Genomic DNA, 21,608 nt, shown 5'->3' with positions numbered 1-21,608 from the left:
CTATATAGTGGTGGTGTCTGATAGCAAAACAATCAACCAATCAACATGACAGTATATGCATCAAGACTTCCCATTAACTATACACACGAAGTGCACTGCAACATGGAAAACACACCAATCTTGGTCAACAACTGCCAAAAACATTCTCTGATATGTCTTTAAAGGTCCTATATCATTGTAAACTGAATTTTCCTCCATTTTTTTTTATAAAAAGAGTTTGCTATAGTACAGAAACATTGTTAAAACTTTCAAAACATCATCTCATTCACTCCACAGACAGTCCATCTAAGCAAACCAAGCTGCAAAAACAGCCTGTTTGAAATGAATTGTTTTCGTGATGTCACAAAAACATGCATCTGTCTATTCAGCCTACAGCAGTTTAGCTCTGCTCAATGATACTGATGCAACAAAAAACAGCTTTTCAGTCTGATCTGCTTTTTGAATGAAGCACAATGCAGGGCAACCAATCAGAACAGAGGTCATTTACAGATACGTGTCTTAACGGCATGGTAAGAAACAGTTTATTTTATTTTAAAGGAAAAAGAGAGGTGAGGAAATGGTCATGTAAAAATTAATTCCAAATGTTTTTGGTACATAAACCACACAAATCTTAGGAGTGGACCTCAGAGGAAAAAAAATAAAACACAAGAAAAATGAAGGATATTGGCCTTTTAAAATGGATACCTGGCTTCACTGGACTCTGTAATCTTAGTGAGCACAAGAAGACACTGTGTGAGCACCTCTAACCTTGAAACAATACGCTGCACCATTATTAGGACAATAGCATCATTTTAATATTAAATAATTGTTATTCATTTTTGCTGGTTTTTCTCTTTTTTTGGCTCACCTTCAGTATCTTCTTATTTTCTCTGTTTTCCCCCTTTCTCTCTATCTCTCATTCTTCTCTGCCTCCTTCCTCAATGCACCTTGTTCTCAGAGGCCTGAAAATAAGAACGATGTTGTCAGTTAATTTGATTGTCCTTGATTTGTTTGCTTTTCTTTGCCTAAGCATTTGTCTGCCCAGTCCTGTCTTGTTACTATAAGCATAGAACAAAGTCCCCATGTGCACAAGCTTGCTTACATTTTTGCCCCCAAATTTAAAATATTAAGATTATCATGGCACAAAAGCACAATCAGTATATCGTTGCTGTCAGGACAAAACCTTGTATGTCCAAAATGGTGACTTCACAGGAGAAGGAAAAAGCGTTCCTTCACTTTGAATAGAAGTTAAAGGAAAGATTTTTTTCAAGAAATGTTGGTCCATTCATCATGCAATTTTAGCATGTTGTAAAGGGCAGCTGCCGTCTTAAAAAAGTACAACTCAACAAAAATGGAGGTATAAGGCTCAAAACATTTTTATTCTACTACAAAGAGAGAGACCTGAGGACTTCAAGCATTGCCCTTTATTAGTTTTGTCATTCTTTTAGTATACTTGACCAAAGTGCTCATGAAGAGATTTAATTTGAGTTGAAATAAGAGCATTAGTGAAAGTAAACCATAAAATCTATCACTAAAAATCTGTTCATTTTTGTATTCTGAGACTAGTTTTGCCTTTTTTCTAAAAAAACAGAGCACTGGCCCTAGTAGTATTAAGAGTGTATCTACAGTGTTTGAGCTGGAAGACAATTATCTATGAGGCTGTTTTTAGTCACTGTAAACACAAAGTCTGCAAAGACAGAGTGAAGTGGCACACACTAAACATTTCCAAAACAGTGCTGCACAATCTGAAAGCATTTTATGCACCAAGGTGAAATGCGCAACTGTTAACTACTCAACGTCTGCCAGCCTCAAAATCTTTATTTCATTTTTGTACCTTTTGTTAGTTTTGAAAAAAAAAAAACACAACAAGCCAGATTTATTAAAAAGCAATTAGTTTGTTCTGTATAAATAAAACAGCCTGCTGTCAAAAAATGGTGCACTGCTTGTGAGTGCATGGGCTATGTGAGTTATACTGAATTATAGAGTTATAAGAGTAAGAGTTATACTGAATCTGAACACAAATAAATAGGAATAGTGTTGCGGCTCTTTCTACCACAGCACTAATGAGCCCCCCGATTTTTGTCCTGCAACTGGAGGGTGCAATTACATTTCCACATGACTGCAACACTGTGATGCATTTGGAGAATTTCTTCTTTCTTAACTGTTGCTGTCAGTTACATATAGGCTGCGTAAGCAAAACTGATGGATTTGTACATTTCTGAGTGTTTGAAATAAGACTTATTTCTATTCAAGTTTATTTATGGGGAAATTTAGTTCCTACATAGTTTTAAGTAATTTAGTTCTTAATTTCTTTTTGGGATTTGGTTCATTCACATCCTGGACGGCCTTGCTGTTGCTCACACCTCTCAATTTCAAGCTGTTGCATTTTATTTTAGGTCAAAATGTTCCTAAAAAGAGAAAAGTACAGTCTAACAAACTTCAGTTTCTATGCTAAAAGATGCTGGATGCACTGCGACGTTCCACTGCAGAAATTCAGCGTTTTCAGTCTACATTTACTTCTACTTGAGTTGTTACTATATTGAAGTAGGCTAACAATAATTTATCAACTAAGAGGTAAGTGTCTAAACCAGGGTTGCCCAATCCTAGTCCAGCAGAGCTATCCTAGTCCTGGAGATCTACCACCCTGCAGAGTTTAGCTCCAACCCAAAACTTAACACATCTGATCCAGGTAATGAAGGCCTTCAGGGGCATCTGCATATTAAAGCCAGGTGTGTTGGATCTGAACCTTCCAGAGTGGTTAGATCTCCAGGATCAGGACTGGGCACCCTTAGTCTAAACAATACACTTTATGTTTACTATACATGATATTGGCCCCATCTATTGGCCGTAAGTGCGCATTACAACAGATTTGCTACACAGTACAGCCCCCCTTCCTCCCTCACCACAAACATTCAACCAAACTTTGATGAAATTCTTTAGGTTACTTTATAAAATGTTCAAGTGTTTCAGAAGGGCGTGTTTCAGAAAGAATCATATTCAGTGCATCAAACTGATATTAGACTTGGTGGAGAAAGCCTGGAGAATAATTCCATCCAGACTGTACTGAGTGTACTGTAAAGCCCAGAAGTGCAAACATCAAAGTCTGGGGCTGTTTATCATGGCGTCAGTGAGCTTGTGTTCACTGATGGGATCTTGACCCCAGAAGTGTACAAAGGCATTTTGAATGAACATCTACAGATGGCTGCAAAAAATGGTTCACATGATCACAATCTGAAACACGCCAGTTGCTTTTTGAAATAATACTTTGGCAAAAAAGTCACACCTGCGTTCAGATTTATAGCAAAGTGGTGCAAAAGCCATCCGCACGGGTCTACAGAGAAGAGGGTGAAATAGTCAGATCAGTCTTTCTTCACCATATTCTCCAGAAGTGGGGGAGTGCTGGCATGTTTTGAGGCCACTTGTCCCCTTGGAGTAAAAGTTCACTGCAAATGAATGCAAAGTTATTCTCACTGTTCCAGAGACTGCCAAGGCACTGTTCTGGTGGTTCCTGGTAGTCCAACACCTTACTAACCCACTGCTGTTTTGTCCTTTGTCACCCATCTGTGTATCACTCTGAAAAGCAGAGTAACAAAAACATCCAATTTTACTGTAAGATAAAAAGAGAGGCTGGTACGGAGCCCTGCTGGTCACATCCCGTATAAATAAAAATAAAGACTTAACTAGTAAGCCTAACAATTCACGGCCACGCATTAATATCTCGTTCCTACGCGTTCATATGGCGTGGCCACGCATTATTTTTATTTATACAAGATGTCACCAGCAGGGCTATCTTGTATAAATAAAAATAATGCCTGGCCACGACTTAGTAAAGCGTGGGAACGAGATCCTATGTGTAGCCTTGATCTCGTTCCCACGCCTTACCAAGTCATGCCCACGACTTAATCATCTCATTCCCACGCCTTACTAAGTCGTGGCCACACATTAAGATCTCGTTCCCATGCGTTAATAAGTCGTGGCCACGCATTATTTTTATTTACACAGGATGTCATCATCAGGGCTCCTTAGGGCTCTGTAAAAGCTGATAGATGGTCATGTAAAAATGAATTATGGCTGTTTTTGGTTCATAAACCCACATGAATGTCATAAGACAGCGGTCTCCAGCCTTGATTCTGGAGATCAACCTTCCTGCAGAGTCTGCCTTGGCTGGACCAGATGTACTAGTGATAGCCAGGTAAGCAGGACGCAACATGTTTCAGGATAGTGGATCTCCAGGAGGAGGGCTGGTGATCACTCACACAAGGACTTCAGGAGGACAAAATAAAATAGCTACCAAAAAAACAAACAAACAAAAAAAAAAGAAAAAAAAACAAAACGCAGGATATGAGCCCTTAAAATGTATGTGCTATCGTTCAGCTAAATCATCACACCAAATGGCAAGAATGTAAAAGTAAGTATGTCCTTACCTGTTAGACGTGTTCCACACTGGCTGGAACAGTTAATTTACGTTTATAAGCTTTTAAAAGCCATGTCATGATTTTTTCCCCTGATTTTACAGTCCATGTAACGTAGGTTAGCTTGCTAGCTAGTATGAAATGAAGCTAAACTGGTTAACTACCTAGCTAACGCTAGTTAGCTATCGTGTCGTCTGTTTTTCTCTTTTATCCTGAAGCACAGCGCCAACATGAATCGCTTGACGGAGTAACTTATAATATTTGAAATCTAGCTAACAAAATAGTTACGATTTGACAGCTGGTGTATTTAATCTCTACTAGCTAAATATGTTTAAAAACAAAACTGCTTGGTTTTCAAACAGCGTAAGGAAAGATATTCCTAGGTTTTGGGGTAAGTGACAAACGTTAGCTTAGCGTAACCGTCACTGACACTGACTGGTTAGCACCGCTGGCTAACTAAGGTACGCTTCGTTTTCTGAGAAGTTACTTAGCGTTACAGATGTAGACTGATACTGTGTATTAAACGGTGTAAGGAATTTCGTTCGTACTTCATAAATGTTACGGCGTAACGTTGAGTGTCAGTCTGTAAGACAGGCAATTCATTATGAAGCAGCTAAGGTTGGCTAGTTGGTAGCAGAGCCCGTTCTCTGTTGGTAGTCTAATTAGCTAGCCACGTTTTACAATGTAATCTAGTGACCATGTCAAATAATCAGCATTACTTTCAATTAACCTGGATTTGTGTTACACTTCTTAAGACGTTGAGTCTGTTGTTTAGCAGTAGACCAGATCTTTTAGTCTCACTGTTTAGCATTTAACTTAACGTTATAAACACTTATTGTTTGGTGCCATTCTGTTAAAAATGTTATTCTTGGAAATATTGTTGGCTGATATTACCTTAAGCTAGTTAGGTTAATAACTTAAACTAATGTTAATTTTTAAACACACTGCATATTTTTAAACACATTCATCAGTTAATTTACAACTATTCAATTAGTTATCATTTCTGGCTAGGAAATGATAAAAAAAATGGAAAAAATCTGTAGAAGAGGCATCTGTGTTGTGTTTGTGCAATAATGACATCCAAGTGAATTCACATAAATTAACTGCATTTAGAGCATGTTTTTTACCCTTTACTTGTGCTTTTAAAATAAGTTGACATTTTTGCCATTGCGCCTTGGTTATTTGTGACTCTGGTTCTCATAAACATGGCATGAATCCACGTACCTTCATAAATCCCATTAACATAAACTGTAATGTTGTTGTCAGTGTCTCAGGGTGGAGTTATCTCCAGCTGGAAAACAGCAGATTACCTCTTCAGTGATGACGCTTACTGTCCCGAGACTAAAAGGTATTGAGTGTATTCATACACATCAGAACGTTGTTTTATTCTGGTTTGAAAGAGTAATGTTCAGAAGCCTAATTATATCTTAACTTTGAGGGAGCTAAATGGATCTGGATACTGGATAGCTGTATTTGTTTTGGTGTATTTATTCCCTTTGTTTATTTCAGGATACATGTTAGTGATGCCTATGCTATGGACAGAGCCACAGTGTTCCACAGCTCCTATCTCTCAACTTGCCGACTACGACAGAGCACTAAGTCTGTGCCGCTTGGTCACTATATGCTGCCTCCTGCTTCTGTACAGAGAGGTGAGCTGTATGTGTCTGCTATGAGAGATTTCACATCTTGAGTGTTACATACATACATGTGAATGTTAATATTGATAATTAGTTTAATATATTTAGAGGTGAGAGCCATGATGGGAAGATTCATTTGGGAGCAGGATGAGTTGGAAGAGGTTGTAAGTATGTTGTGTATAAAGTTTTTTTTTTTTTTTGGACCAGGGGTCACCAGTCTTTTTCCACAAAGGGCCATTGTGGCTGTAGGTTTTCATTCCAACCCACCAGTCTCATAAATAATCAGTTGTTTGAAGACTGAGACCAACTGAATAAACAAGTGGAATCAGATGTTTTTGTGCTTGATTGGAACAGAAACCTGCAGCCATACTGGCCCTTTCTGGAGATGACTGGTGACCAAAGGATTAGACTTTGGTATCTTAAGTATGGTGTCTCTATCTTTATTAAAGACGATACATGGAAACAGAAACACAGAGCAGACTGTGAATGCTCATCCTGAAGATGGAAGAAGTCTGAAGGAGAAAGGAAAGATAAGGTTTGTAGCACCCTCAGGTAGATAATGGGACACGTCAGTATACATAAATATATATAAAATGTATGTATGTATGTGTAACAGTATCTTGGTAGCCCATATATGTTGACACTTTGGTTTGCTGTGGTCATGTGGTATCAGAAAATGCACTGGCTGGTGATGCATCATAGACTGGTAAACTCAGGTAACATGAACCTTTCCAGAGTTTACAAATCATATTTACAACTTGTTCGATGATTCATGAGTTTGCCGGAACAGTCTGAATGCACCATTTAACAAGCATTTAATTATTTCTTTAATAGTTGCTTTAGGTCATAGAAGTATAAACTCTAAACTCTGGTACAGTGGACCCCCTTGGATCTATGTTTAACCTCTTATTCTCCAGGGTATATTTTGTTTTTTTCCATCTGAATTTACATGACCAAATCATAAGGCAAATTATTCAGTAACTGCATGAAATAAATGTAATGTAAAAGCTCCCCTCAAATTAACAGAACATGTGTTTTATGATCATACACATATTGCTATATGCTTACAATTTACTGCGGAAAGCCAAAAATCTTAGACGCTCTTTGTATTATTTTATAAAAATAATTTTTACAGAGTATATCACTGAAGAGACACCATCTGTTTATAGTTTATAGCCCAGATTTGTGGAAAAATGGGTCGACTTTCAGTAGACAAAAAATTGTGAGCTCAGCTTCTATTATAAGGGTTTAAAATTACATTACCCATCTATTTGACTGGAAAGAAGACAGTCACAGCTCTCATATGACACCCACTTTTTTGAATGTAGCTTACGAAATATGAAAGTTATGAAGAATATGACGAAGTGCGTTTTGGAACCACTGGTCAAAGGGACTTTTCCTGTTGCGTGCTAAAATAAATAAATAAATAATGCAGTAATACAGATGCTTATGTGTCTCTTAGCCAGGAAGACTGCATGAACACATCTCCATCAAGGGATGAGCCAGTCTGCTGTGACGTGCAATTCTATCCTGTAAACAACATGGTTTCAGGTACTGAATTAACATGCAGTTAATGAAATGAAAACTTCCATTTGATTGGAACAGTAAGGGCTGGTTTCTCAGAAATGGATTAAACTTGGTCTTGCACTAAATTGCAGATGGTGAATCACCGCTGAACATTGTTTTCACTCTGGTGTTAATCTGGGTTTGGGAAACCAGCTCTGTGGCTCAGTTTTATTTGTTCTATTCTAGTTTATGGTCTTTTTATACAGGACTGCAATAAATGTTTCATTCCAAAATGCATATTTGTAACAATTTTGGAAATAACACACTTTTGAAAAGAAAACCGCTGACCCATTCTCTAAAAGAGGTGATAACAATCATAATATAGGATTAATAATTCTCATATGTGTAATAGCTCACTTCCAACAAGGTAGATCTCGCTGAAAAGAAGATTCTTGAAAGTGGTCTATAAAGCATTTTGGAATGAAACCCTTCAAATGTAGTTGTGCACTTTGAATATACCAGAGGTATTCAACTCTAGTCCTGGAGAGCAGGTGTCCAGGACAGTCTGGCAAGTCCTCTACTCAAATCTGCCCACTATACCTCGCAATTAAAAGATGAGTTGAATATTATAAGTTTAAAGAAGGAAATTATCAAGTTGTTCACGACACCAGCCCTCCAGCACTGGCATTGAATAGCCCTGATCTACATCAGGCGTCTTGAGGAGTCTCTTTAAGATGTACCATCCTACAGTACTTAAATCAAGTCATAACATTTGTGGTATTTGGACCTGGATTGGGAATATGTGGACTTTTTGGGGTCACCACAAACATGATCTTGTCAAAAGCTAGGTGTTTGAGACTGACTGTTCATGTTTGACTCCTTTATAGGATATACACATATTGACCAGCTCGAGAAGTACTCTGGAGAACTACATGACTTCCTTCCCTCCCACACTGGTTATTCAGTCTCTAGGACACACAGTAGGAGACATCGTTATCAACACAAACTGGGGCAGTTTTAACACATTTTAATTTATTTTTAAGGCTAGAAACTGTTTACCATTTTAACACTCTTGGGGACATTGAGATAAGACCTGGTTATAATCTTATGTTAATGAGAGTTTGTGATTCATTTCATGGTGCTTCAGCATTATGTAAGCTTCACATATCCAGGCAAGATAAGTATACCATTTGTAGATGTCCCTGTTGAAATGCCATGCTTAATTTCAGATATAACCAGATGACTGTAAATAAATGAATTCTGCAAACTGGTTTTTATCTATAAGTCTGTTGCTCTAATGCTCCAAGGCAACAGAGCCTGAGATGACATCATGTTCTGAAATATGCATGTTGCAAATGAGATATTACACAACCCACATGAACCAATCCAGATACTTTATCATATAACATGCAGACCTGTTTTTTGTTGTGTAAATCAATGGTGTCCAGTCATATCTGCAAAACTCTGGTGTAGTTTTTCATTCCAACAAAGCAGGAGTACACATCATCAGTTGTTTGAAGACTGAGACCAACTGAACAAACAAATGGAATCAGGTGTTGCTGGTTGTTTAGCACGAAAACCTACAGCTACACTGGCTTTTTGCAGGTAAGACCGGACACCTCAACAAATGGACGGATACACACACTGTGAGTTATTTACAGCTCAGTACATTTGATTTTTGCACATGGTGAAAAATCTTTTATTGGCTTTTTTTAGTATTTTGGTTCATCTGCTCAGAATCAAATCAATGTCTCTTGTGTAGTAGGCAGACTGCTAGGAATGTAGCTGGGAATTAAAGAGAATAATAAGCATACATATTTTGTAGGGTGCAGGCTAGAAGCTTTGATGCAAGGGTTTTTTTTTAACCCTCATTGATTACTGTAATTTCTGAAACTGGGATATCAATACAGTTCCATGTTACAGTATTTTATTATCTGTCTGTTAGTTATAGCCGGGACCATACATCTATACACTTCACTTGTAGTTGAAATTAGTTACAGAAGACACTGCTTTTAAATTAAAATTAGATTCTGTTTTAACATGAAGTAGGCAAACAGGAAACATTCTAAATTTAAAGCCTTCAAAAACCTGTTTCTCCACCCTCCAACAGGCTTTTGTAATTTGCAAATCAGCAAACACTAACTTTCAGGGTGTATAACAGGCTTTTGTGCAAATGGAATAAATGTACCTTTTGCACTTGAAATGTAGTGGGGCTTCAAAATGCATTTATCTGCCATAGTTATCAAAATAATGGAAGGATGTGCTCTGTCTGAACCAGTGCTATACCACAGTCACAATGAAGAAAGCCATTTTATTATTTGATTTCACAAAAGTGCTTTCACAACCTACAAATATAGAAACAAAAGCAGCAAATGTTATACATATAGAATTTTAAACAATGCATACACTAATAAAATCAACTTCAAGGAAACATCTATGATAAAAAAAAAGCCAGTGAACTGTGATATTTGTAAAGATGGTTTAGTTGTACATTATTTTTATGGTGTTAAAACCCACTGCTCAAATCCAGTCTCTTCTGGATCTCTCAAGTTGTCAGAACAAGAGATCTGTGTTTAATATTTACTGTGTTCAACGGCAATTTGCTTAAAAAACAAACATTGAACACTTCATCTAAAATAAGAGAGTGGCATTAGAAACACACACTTTGAGAAAGTAAAAGTTCTAGCCACCAGGGATTATTTGTTTATAGGTACAGCTTCTAAAACGGCAGCAACAGTGATTTTCTCAAAACATTTCAGAATGGTGAAACGGGAGTTCAAGAGACGTGGAGTTCATTTCCCCATTCTTGATCTTGATGGTAATCTCCTCTTGTGCTGTATTGTTGGCGATCCACATGGTGATCAATATGAAATTCCTTACAGTCCTCGTGATGCTATTGGATGTGGGGTCGTGGCTTTAGAATAAGTTTCCCTGTCTAAAACAGAGCACAAAGAGCCATCATCAAAACTATAAGACTGGTTCATGAAAGAATTAAACATATGCAAAGCAGTTTTGCAGCAGCCCACATTACAGAGCATCTGATTGGCTATTTAAGAAGCAGCAAAAATCAACCGTGTGTCTTTGTGAATTACTGGCAAATACTAGAAAAGACGTTCGTGAGAAGAAAAAAAAAATCCTAATGCACTGAACCTTGTATATTTACTTACTTCCCCCCCCCTTTTGAATAACTGTCTTCTCTGAAAAGTAAGATTAGCTGATAAATGATTTTTTCACAGCCACTTTTCTCACCTTTACCATTCATGCCCAAATAATGGTGGAAGTCTCATAACTCATATCATTAAGGTGAACTGCATAACTAAACATTGTAACCTTGCCCCATGTGTACATCTAAACATCTGGGGGGAGAGAAATTCACTTTAAAAAGTCTAAAGTCTTCACTGTTGTCAAGATATCATTAATTACAAATGCCTTCAATACTCACATCATCACAGGACATGTTGTATTCTGCGAGCACTGTCCGGCAGCGTGCAGCAATACTGAAACAGAGTCAAGGAAAAGGCCACTCTTGGTAATATCTTACAAGATAGGATGGTGGTAGGATGCAAAGTTTCCATCATGTGAAACTGAAGTGAGGTGGTGAATTTATAGGGAGTAGAATGGAGGAGGAGTAGTTTTGGGTATGATCTTTCTCCAGAAAGAGAGATAACTCCCTGCTCCCAACATATCCACAAGGTATTTCTGAATTAGCTGATGAGTTCAGTCAGGTGTGTTGGGTGCAAGGAAAATCAAGGGTATTCTAGGGGTCTCTCTCATGAAAGCTAACTTTAAGCTTAGCTCAATCTAACCCTGGGTTTCTGTTTCACAATGGTGGATAAATTTTAATCGAGCTACATCACCATGTGAGCTTATGCAGCACACCTAACGTGATCTGAGGCAGATTCAGGATTTCAGACCATAAACAGCTCTTGGACCAACCAGGTCTGAGCTTCTAACCCATCAGGAACAGCGTTCTGAGAGGGGGTGGACCCCTGCAGTCCTTTTCAAAAAGCATTGCTCTTTACAGGTATAATTTTAAAACATAGTATGATTTCTTTGTCTTTCTTTAAAATAGTAGCCACTCGGCTCCATGTTTCATGATCGGCTGTTTGCCATAAATATAATGCCTAATGTGCGTGCACAAGAGGATTAATCCTGGCCTGAGTATCTAAACCTGCATTAACAGAGAAAGTTGTTAATTGCTGTTGTAAAATAAGTTAACCATGATTGCACTTGTTAGGTTCTGTGAAGCTGAAAGCCTGCTTGAGTTTAATTGTGAGACAGGCCTCAGGAGTAGAACTGGGTAACATGCGTTCCCTAAACAAGTTTGAGAATGACCACTCTTTACGTTTATCTTTAAGGTGGTTCCAAACCTCTGCTCAGCCCTAATAATTAGAGCCTGATATGTTGGCTGACAGCAATTTATTGCCTAGAATGCAGTGATAATTAGAAACCTTTTGTTGTTGTTGCATCCCCAGGATTCAAACTTGCAATGTCACAGTGACAAGGAGAAACCTTAGTCCAATAAGACTCATCTCTTTTAACATCACAGAAATACAGGCTGAATTAGTAAATTTGAAAACACAAAAACAAGGTTAAAATAACACAAATATGTAAATTTAACTCAGCTCATATTATCAATAATCAGATTTTAGATTAGTTTCAGGCCTCACACCAAACCCTAGCTCAACTCTGTGCATGACATGTTAACAGTTAATGCAGGATCTCACATGAATAAGGATACATTGATGGCGCAACAACGCGCTTATGTATTCCAGCAAAGAATAGACCGATGAGAGTGACACAGCTGATGGTGAAAAACGGATGGTTCCATAAAGATGAAAAGAAAGATACCTGTGGAAAGGAAAAAACAGTAAGTTCTAAAAAGTATAAGGGGCACAGCAGGCACAAAAAAACATCACAAAACAATTTTTCCCCCACCTTCTGAGTGTCTGGGTCTATTAACCAGTTCCAAGCTCCAGTTGCTGTGCAAACTGACACTACAATCAAAATCACTGAAATAAAACAAGACATGTGCACACATGCTGAGGTAAGATGAGACATGTAGCAATAAGCATTCAATGTCACATTTCATCTTGTGTCAATAACGTGCTTGAGACAAAACAGCATAAACATATACATATACATATACATATATACATATATATACACATATATATATATATATATATATATACACACATATATATATATATATATATATATATATATATATATATATATATATATATATATATATATATATATACACACATATATATATATATATATATATATATATATATATATATATATATATATATATATATAAACCCCACATGGCATCCCTTACAAAAGATCATTGGCAAGAACAACTTCAGGAACCCTTATTAATACTTTAGTAAGATTTCCTGAAGTTTGGTGTTGCTAATGAATTTTAGCAGCTGTAAAAACGAACAGCACAGATAGCACTAGCAGTATGCTAGTCTACATGATTTTGTACTGTATGTATACTTGCTGAAAGAAAAGTTCCTGCTATGTTTATGACTTCGTTGTGTTCTGTTAAGGTGTATTTTATGATGAAGAAAGAGCAGCATCTCTAGGGTACCCCAGCTTTAGTCTACATGTTCATCCCCTTCAGCTATATCAAGTCAAGGTTTAGATTATAAAGACAGCATCAACAATAGGAAACACAACAAACAAGATAACAACTGTGTAAACAATGACAAATGTGAAGCTTCCCTCCATCCATTCACCGCTGTCTAGCTACTATTTTGGGGATAAAATGCCTTACTTCGCCACCGGCCTGTGGCTGGCTGCAGACAGGACACATACTCTGTCAATCTCCTCTCAAAGGCCTTTAGATCTACACAAAAAGAGAACACCACTGTTTAAAGACTTCCTGCAGACAGCAGGATAGAAATGATTATATCAGTTTTCTCATGTTTACTTGTCTTCACATATTTATGTGGAACCAGACATGCTTTTGTTATGATACTATTTGCATAAATATATGTGAGCCTATATAATAGTGGTAAAATTTTTACCATGGTAGAATAATAGAATGGTAGTATACTGCAACTGAAGTCACCTGGTTAGATGTGACTGCTGTTCTGGGCCAAAACATATAGAGCATCTCAGGGCAAGATTTTAATTAGATTTTTTTGTTTTTTTATGACTATAATGAGTATACATAAGTCAGGAACCTGGTCCTAGGTCAGCATCACTGCTCTTGAGCTACTTGTGAGTATAAGCACAGATACATGTGTGTAGGTGTAGGGTAAGAACATGATTTAACTTGCCTGATTTAGTCTTGTCATAAACAGACATTTTATAACTATAACAACAACAACACTACTACTACTACTACTACTACTACTAGTAGTTCTATCAAAATAATAATAAAATCCTATCTGTACTGGCAGATAATTAATCAGATGTTTAGATGTGGCTGACAACCAATATTTAATGGCACATGTATTTTTGGAAGAACAGAATGTTTAAGTGACACTGGGCTACTGTATTAAAATATATGCAGCATATTCATTTTACAGCATCTGTAATAAGTTGTAGATGTATATATTACATTTATTTGTAATGCTAATCCAGCTTCATGTAAAATCATATTCTGGATTGTGTAATTGTTTATTGGACAGATTCATATATTAAAGATGTCAACGATTCCCCTATCAGTGCATCACTCATAATAAACTTTGTATCACACCCTTCCTGTATAGAAACTCTTAAAGTGCTTCACAAAAAGTGTGCAAACAGAATAAGCATAATCAAAAGACAAAAAATAATAATAATGAACTGAGACAAAAACCACCGGAAAGATGAAGTGAATAAACAGGTTTAAAAAAAAAAAGGTGAATAGAAGAATAGAAGGTGCCTGACGGAACTAAGATGGCAATGAACTCCAAATCCTAGAGCATGCTGCATCATCACTTCTTTTATATTTTAGTCTAAACATGTCCAGTAAGCCAACATTTGATGAGCTTAAGATCTCAACTATGATTCCTATTTCTCCCTATACAGCACACTGTATGCTTTGTTAACAGCTCTCAAACTCGCATAAGCAGGCTTCGTGTTATGCTTTGATATTTTTTACATGACAGCAAGTAACGTTAACCTAGATGAGTTAAGACATTACAAACTAGCCTAGGCTGTTCTTCCATTGCCATGTTTGAACACTTCAATTCAGTTCTCAACGGGGGAAATTTTGTACTACATACTTAAAACTAGGATTTAAATAGTCCGTACTCTCTACAACACTGCTTCCTTTTTAATAAATAAACAGATAGCGCAAGGCTCAATACATTAGCTTGTGGCTAACTGCTGGGTGTGTAGCTTAGCTTGCGAGACAGACAGAATGGTAACTGCCCACTGTCATCACAAAATAAACTTATTTTAGCCAAACATTGAGATTTTAAAAGTAATATAACCCTTCGCATATGCAGATAAAGTAACAACATTCTGAAACAACGTTAATTTCAGAAATACCTTCGGCTTGTTCTAGTGAATTCATAGCTCTTCCCCGGTGCAGGCCGCGCCGCCACTCACAGCGCTGCAGTGGAAGCTCGATTCTCATTGGCCGAAAGGCCGTTACGTAGCACTTTAAAGAGCTGCGCGTGCGTTTAAGGGCGGCTGGGCAGACTAAGGCCGAATCTCAAATAGCGCCGTGTTCCCTTTGTAGTGCACGGCAAAGGTCATGAAATCGTGGATTCTGCACTCAAATAGTGCACTAAATGGAAGTCGCGTAGCCTATGATGGAATAGAAATTGCCTTTCGTTACGATATGATGCACGATTTTGGTGTAGAAGCCGTTATATCACGACCTACATTGTGCACTACTTAGGGTTTACTCAGGCATTTGAGATTCAGCCTTACTTTATAAAAAATTAGATCACGATCATAGACGCGCAGTTTTCAAAACAATTCTTTAGGTTTTGAGGTAAATCCAGTCTGAGCAGCAGGTCTCAGAAGCTGTAGTGAAACAGAAATGTTTGTGCTGGTTTCTCTTTAATATACCCAGATGTACTATTTTTTTTAAGAATCTTTAAAGGAAGAGAAAATTAGGATTTTCTAATAAACCTTCTCACCCATTCTGATATGGAAATTAACATATGTATAAACATATAAACATATGTGTGTAACACAATATATGATAGAAAGCTTTCATATATGAATTACGTACACTACTCATGCATGCTGGCTTCGTCTTATATAATGTAAAAGTTTTATGCATCTTCACAAAAATGTTAAACCATTAAATAGATGAAAACATTTAAATATTTTAATATTTAGAGGTAAACTGATAACACACTAAGAAGTATAACTGCACAGGGATGTATTCAAGTATCATATATATATATATATATATATATATATATATATATATATATATATATATATATATATATATATATAATATATATATATATATATATATTGTATACACACACACATATCTTTTTCTAAGCCACTTATCCTTCTGGGTCACAGGGGGAGCTGGAGCCTCTCACAGTCTTAACCAACACTAAAGAACTAAAGACTCTTATTTTGTTTCTCTCTTTAAAATCACTATTAGATTGTTTTATTATTACCAATATGCAACTTTTGATATTGTTTGCAATATGAAATTTATTCCTAGTACTCCAGTGAAGCTGGTATGGCGCTGGGTTAAATACATGTTGCGTTTACATGTTTAAAGATATTTTTTAGCACATTACAACACTCTGCTGCTGTGTTGACTGGTTATTTGGACTGATGCTCAAACATTTGTGTTGTGTTTTTATCCCACCATTTGCAGAGCAGTTTAATATACATAATTCAAAATATTTTCATTGTCCAACGTTGGAAGTTCTTGACAGATCTCCATGTCTTCATATTTAATGCAGTTGCAAGGTGCTGAAGTTTTTCCAGTTCTTCAAACTGTGGTGCCCTCACATTCATTTGCTTTCATTAAATACATGAAGTTTAAAAGTCTGAAGAAGACCACTAGATGGCAATCACCCTTCATGGAAACGAAAAGGAAGACACTCGAACGGACAACATCTTTTCAACACTATTTTTAAGCTTTATTTTTGTGATTTTTGTTTGTTTTTTTGATTAGATTACAACTCAGAACGACATATTAAACAGATCAGCAGTCATCATATCGAACTTTTCAATGGTCGCAAGAGACATGATTATATCATATATCATATAAGATTTTACAGAGGCAGAAAGGAAAAGGCTATGACAACTGACCTATGAAACAATGTACATTCATTCATGAAATGTGGAATGTCTAGTTTATTAGGTATATATGATAAATGTGAGTAAAGCTCAATATATATGTAACAGCATATTCCCTATATTTTATAGCTAGCTTTGTTGTTTATAGGTGTCAGTTTATTATGTAAAGTTATTTTAAACTTTTCCTTCAGTACAGTCTCTATCTCACTGTCTGGTATGTCCCTCATGTCCATGATGTCTGTGTCTTCTTGAGGTTTAAATGTGACCTCACTGTAGGTCCAACCAACTAGAGCTCTGAAACCAGTGGCTGTCTGAAGGGAACAGATGGATTTCTGGGTGAACAAAGACTCACAACTGGTCTGGAGGTACTCGACTGTGTTCAGAAAATGGTCAACACCACGTGGTATTAACAAGAAGCTGTACATGGTCTTCGTCAGGCGCTTGTCAATGAGGCTACAGGTGACAAAGGCCTCGTTGTGGATCAGCGGCTTCCTCCCTATCTTCTCTAGGGTCCACCTATCGCCGTCATTCAGTAGACGAAACACCCCTGGGGGCTGAGGTTGGTCTTTACCTGCAATCATTTCTAACGGCTGCCAGATTTGGCACGACACCCCATAACTCACATCAGCAATATAAGGCTTACCATCAATCTCAACCAGGTTGATGAGATGTGAATTCATAGGATTGAAGTCGTTTTTGAGCACATTGAAGACCCTGGCACCCAGCGTGGTGAATTTGTAGCCCATCTCTCTCAGCACCCAGGAGAACAGCAGGTTGTTCTCACAGCACCAACCTCCACGATGGTCGAGCACAATCTTCTTATAGATGACCTTCAGGTCCATAGTGATCTTCTCTCCACAGTGGATACTGAGGTTCTCGAAGGGAACAGTCATGACATGCAGCTTGTGTATGGTGCACAGAGTGGGCAGGTCAGCTTTGTCGTACAGACCAGTGAAGCCAATCCTTTTGAAATATTCCTTAAGGTCCATTATCCTCCTGCAAGACAAAAATAAAAAGATTGAATAGCTTTCAACTGCCACGGAATCTGCTAATCTCTTAAAAAAAAAATCAACACAGAGTCTTACTTAGAAGTATGGCTGTGAAAAATATCTGCGCTACCAAACACATGGAAAAAGTTGTGAAAGTAAGCAGACCATCCGTTTGCACTTTCACTGCAAGTCCTACCAATAAATGTGCATGTGAAGTCTTGCCAAGTAACATGACCAGAATTTAAAACATGCTTTCAAAGAAAAGGGACTGCTCCACATTTCTAACAGTTATACAACTTACTTTTGAGCGGAAGTCAGAGAGAACACTTGTGCTTGCCACGGTGTCTAAAGTTGGCAGAAGGAGTGAGTGCAGGGTGGAGTGACTGGCTGGATAAGAGCAGGAGTTAACTCTCAGGCCACCAGGCTGTGGCTAATGTTTACATACACTGGCTACTTATTTATCTGACCAAAATGAGTACAAGTCATAGATGGTGCAATATTGGTGGACACATTAAAGTGCAGTGTGGATTACAGCTGCTATAATGTGACCATTTGGTGTTGCTTTAAGACTTACAGTCAGTTTCCCAGACCCACATTAAGTCTATGCCTAGAGTAAAAAGAACTTGCAATGGTGATTCACCACTGGCCCTGCAATTTTGTCTAACACTGCTTCAGGGCCAGTTTCCCAGACCCAGATTAAGCCTAAGCCTAAACTAAATGGAGTTTTCAAAGGTGAAACAACAGTGAAATTGCAGTTTAGTCAAAGACTGGGCTTAATCCGTGTCCATAAAGCTGGGCCTTGTTGCGTTTAGCAGAGATCAGACAGAAGATCTGTGTGGCACGAGCACAAAAGCTGTGACTAGCCACAGAAGCTGTGACTTACAGTTCTGCAGTAAAACTAAACCACATCCAGCTGTCACTGCAGCAGTGAGATCTTATTGAGACCCAAATATTTCCGACCTTTTGGATCTATATTTCTGTCTCCTGTAAGTCTGTCCAACCCGTGCCTGACAAAGATCTTCTTGGAGATCTTTAACTTAAAAGCTGCTGTTTAACCTGGCTTGGAAGCTGGTTTCTTTACATTGCTACATTCTCCCAGAATGATTTATAAAATCACTATAAAGGGCAACATTTAACAAGCTAACTGTACAACTTGAATCCATGATATTTTACACCGTGAATGCAACTGATTGAATAGCTTTGACCAAATTGCATTTAAAATAAAAGTGCCAAAAATGCCTCTTTTTGAACCACTTTCTTTCCCCCAAAGAAACACTGAAAGTGAGGTAGGAGCATGAAGATCTTTTTAAAGTTTAAAGAACCCCCATATAATGTAACACATAATGGTTTCATACCAGTTATAGGTATTACCTAGAACCGTACATCCAGGCCAAGAACAGTTAAAGAACTTTTGTTATAGGATGGGATTGTACAGCTGACATTTTTCTTGGTAAAAGTTACTTTTGTACATGATTTTAATCGCACTTGTCTATCATCTGAATAAGAAATTAACAAACATGACCAGAATGTTTTTGTGTCCTTTTTCTTTAATACAGATGAGTCTTGGACTGATCTACAGTTTTTGTGGGGGGTTTTCTTCTGGAAATGTTTTGCCTGCTTATAGCAAGCATTATCTCTATCTGGAAAACAGCCCAAGGAAACACCACTTCTAATCACGTGGCTTCCTCAGCCCTCAGTTTGCTCAGGGTGCAGAGTGCTCTTTTGTGCTTTCATAAACAGATTCAGTTATTCACACCCACGTTTGGGATGGTTAATTTTATATATTCATCCACAGATTACTGATGTGTGCTCTAAAATTTAATTTGTAACATATTTAGATTAAAACTCAAGGTCAAATAAGTGAACATTCAATTGCATAATTATTTAAAATTGTTTAGTCTACTCAAATAGATACTTTCAGGAACAATGACCTGATCATTAAACAGGCCTTAACATAAATTTGAATGGTTTGATTGGAAGAAATAGCTGCCATTGTCTCTATTCCAGTGCAGCTTTAACACTTACCATAGCCTTCAGCTGTTACTATGTGGGTCATTCAGCACTGTCGTGTGTGCTGTCCACACAAATGCACAATTAATTCTTTGGTAAATTAGATGTAGAAACATTTTTGGTAAATTAGATGTAGTAAACTTCTTTGGTAAATTAGATGTAGTAAACTTGTAGTCAAATTAGATAGTAAACTCTAAACCACAAGGTGGCTGCTAATTTAGACCCACTACCTGCATGTATCATTAACTATCATCATGTAATTATCAACTACTGTTCAATTGTGTCCTTGAGTCCTGACACTTTTAATGCAGGATAGCTGATTATAACAGGATTGCAACAACTGTCTGTGGTATATTTGTCTAAACTCTACTTAAAAAGGCCTAATAAAGCAATAAGCTAAGAAAAGCAGTTTGCATTACAGTAATTTCATCATTGGTAAGGATGTAATTAGGTGCAATACGAAGCAGAGACTACATGAAATATGATAAAATACACAATTTTTCAGTTGATAATTTTACATTATTTAAAAAAAAATGACATAAGCTATTATTTCAACCAAGAAATGTAGTTCCTTTAGAGTATGTCAAGTAGCCATGGACCGTTAAAAATTGAGAAAAACATTCAGTGGTCCATACTTCCCTAATTTAATAGAATTTTTAACTTTTTGTGATGTAATAGTAAACATATCATAATATAGCACTGTCCAAGGCAAACCCCTTCGCTTTATAAGTGTTTTTTACTCCCAAATTACCACCATGATGACAATGCTAATTTCCATAATCACCCCTAGGCGATTTAACCTTATTTAGCACCAAGCTAACAATATTGTACATACCTTTTCCTATGCTGGGGCCGAATCTCAAATGGATCCCTACTCTCGATGAAGTGCATTACATAGGACATACAATACTGACCTAAAATACTGTCTCATAGCCATTTGGGATCCATAATTAGTAGCATGTTCCAGACTTTATTCAAATTCAAATGCAAATTTTAAATGCTAATTCAGTTATGAATTTACAATTGCAATTTGAGTGTGCATTATTTAAGACAAAATTTATGTTTGTATTGCATTTCTGTGCATAATTGCTGATAAAATGGTAAAAACAGTCTTTTTGACATTTTATTTTTATTGTCCTAATGGTATGACCCTGACTATTAAAAATGGAAAAAAAATTAGCTCATGTGCAATTACATTTTCCTGTCTGATGCTGGTCATGATGTTACTAACATCGTCACAAGTTCTCATGGAGCTGTGCATTAAATTAAACCTGATTACCCTGTCAAAACAAGCATGAGTCTACCTGATCTGCCGCTACACTTTCACAAAACCGTATGTACTGTCGAATTACATCAAAACACTGCATAGTTAAGACATATTTTGCTACTTAAAAAAATATCTATCTATCTATCTATCTATCTATCTATCTATCTATCTATCTATCTATCTATCTATCTATCTATCTATCTATCTATCTATCTATCTATCTATCTATCTATGCGCTGCTGCACTGAATGAACTATCTGCATCTTAGAGCTGCCCTGCTATATTGCCTACTTGCCTCCAATTATAATACCAAACACTAACCTTAGACTGAAGACACTGCAGGCAATGCATTCTGCTTAGCATCAAAATAATTAGCTAAGATTTACATCTTACACCTTACATCTTACACAAATGTAAGAAAGGTTCATGTGGAAACTTTTCTTACATTTGTGGTTTCTGCTCAGGTCAATTCAAGTTTTTTATTTTTAAAATTTTTAGAGACATTACAGAATACTTAGGAAACACATTCATTGCATACATACAAAAATACTGCTACATTTAAAGGAATAAA

General features: G+C 37.0%; 3 protein-coding genes across 4 annotated transcripts; 1 reads left to right on the top strand and 2 right to left on the bottom strand.

Annotated features, from left to right (window-relative positions):
- The first annotated feature begins 4,718 nt into the window (after positions 1-4,718).
- terb2 (telomere repeat binding bouquet formation protein 2) lies at positions 4,719-9,094 on the top strand. The gene is made up of 7 exons (XM_036584503.1): positions 4,719-4,782; positions 5,658-5,739; positions 5,901-6,040; positions 6,137-6,192; positions 6,478-6,563; positions 7,491-7,579; positions 8,422-9,094. Exons 1-7 carry the CDS (start codon positions 4,719-4,721, stop codon positions 8,553-8,555), a joined length of 651 nt encoding a protein of 216 aa, XP_036440396.1. The 3' UTR covers positions 8,556-9,094.
- A 731-nt stretch (positions 9,095-9,825) lies between these two features.
- cnep1r1 (CTD nuclear envelope phosphatase 1 regulatory subunit 1) lies at positions 9,826-15,117 on the bottom strand. Its single transcript, XM_036584496.1, has 6 exons — positions 15,035-15,117; positions 13,326-13,397; positions 12,473-12,546; positions 12,276-12,385; positions 10,977-11,031; positions 9,826-10,469 (listed from the first exon to the last, which is right to left on the bottom strand). The coding sequence occupies exons 1-6, from the start codon at positions 15,057-15,059 to the stop codon at positions 10,428-10,430; spliced, it is 378 nt and encodes a 125-aa protein (XP_036440389.1). The 5' UTR covers positions 15,060-15,117; the 3' UTR covers positions 9,826-10,427.
- A 1,470-nt stretch (positions 15,118-16,587) lies between these two features.
- Positions 16,588-18,156, bottom strand: LOC118817670 (arylamine N-acetyltransferase, pineal gland isozyme NAT-10-like). Of its 2 annotated transcripts, none has more exons than XM_036584515.1 (2): positions 18,062-18,156; positions 16,588-17,767 (listed from the first exon to the last, which is right to left on the bottom strand). In XM_036584515.1, the coding sequence occupies exon 2, from the start codon at positions 17,758-17,760 to the stop codon at positions 16,888-16,890; it is 873 nt and encodes a 290-aa protein (XP_036440408.1). In that variant the 5' UTR covers positions 17,761-17,767; positions 18,062-18,156; the 3' UTR covers positions 16,588-16,887. The 2 variants fall into 2 exon arrangements, with proteins under 2 accessions (XP_036440408.1, XP_036440409.1); XM_036584516.1 differs by lacking the exon at positions 18,062-18,156 and adding an exon at positions 17,857-18,002.
- Positions 18,157-21,608: the final 3,452 nt, after the last annotated feature.

The sequence above is a fragment of the Colossoma macropomum genome, unplaced genomic scaffold, assembly GCF_904425465.1.
Source record: "Colossoma macropomum unplaced genomic scaffold, Colossoma_macropomum, whole genome shotgun sequence".
NCBI classification, from domain to species: domain Eukaryota; kingdom Metazoa; phylum Chordata; class Actinopteri; order Characiformes; family Serrasalmidae; genus Colossoma; species Colossoma macropomum.
Note: the sequence above shows the minus strand (reverse complement) of the source record. Positions and strands in the feature narration are given on the sequence as shown.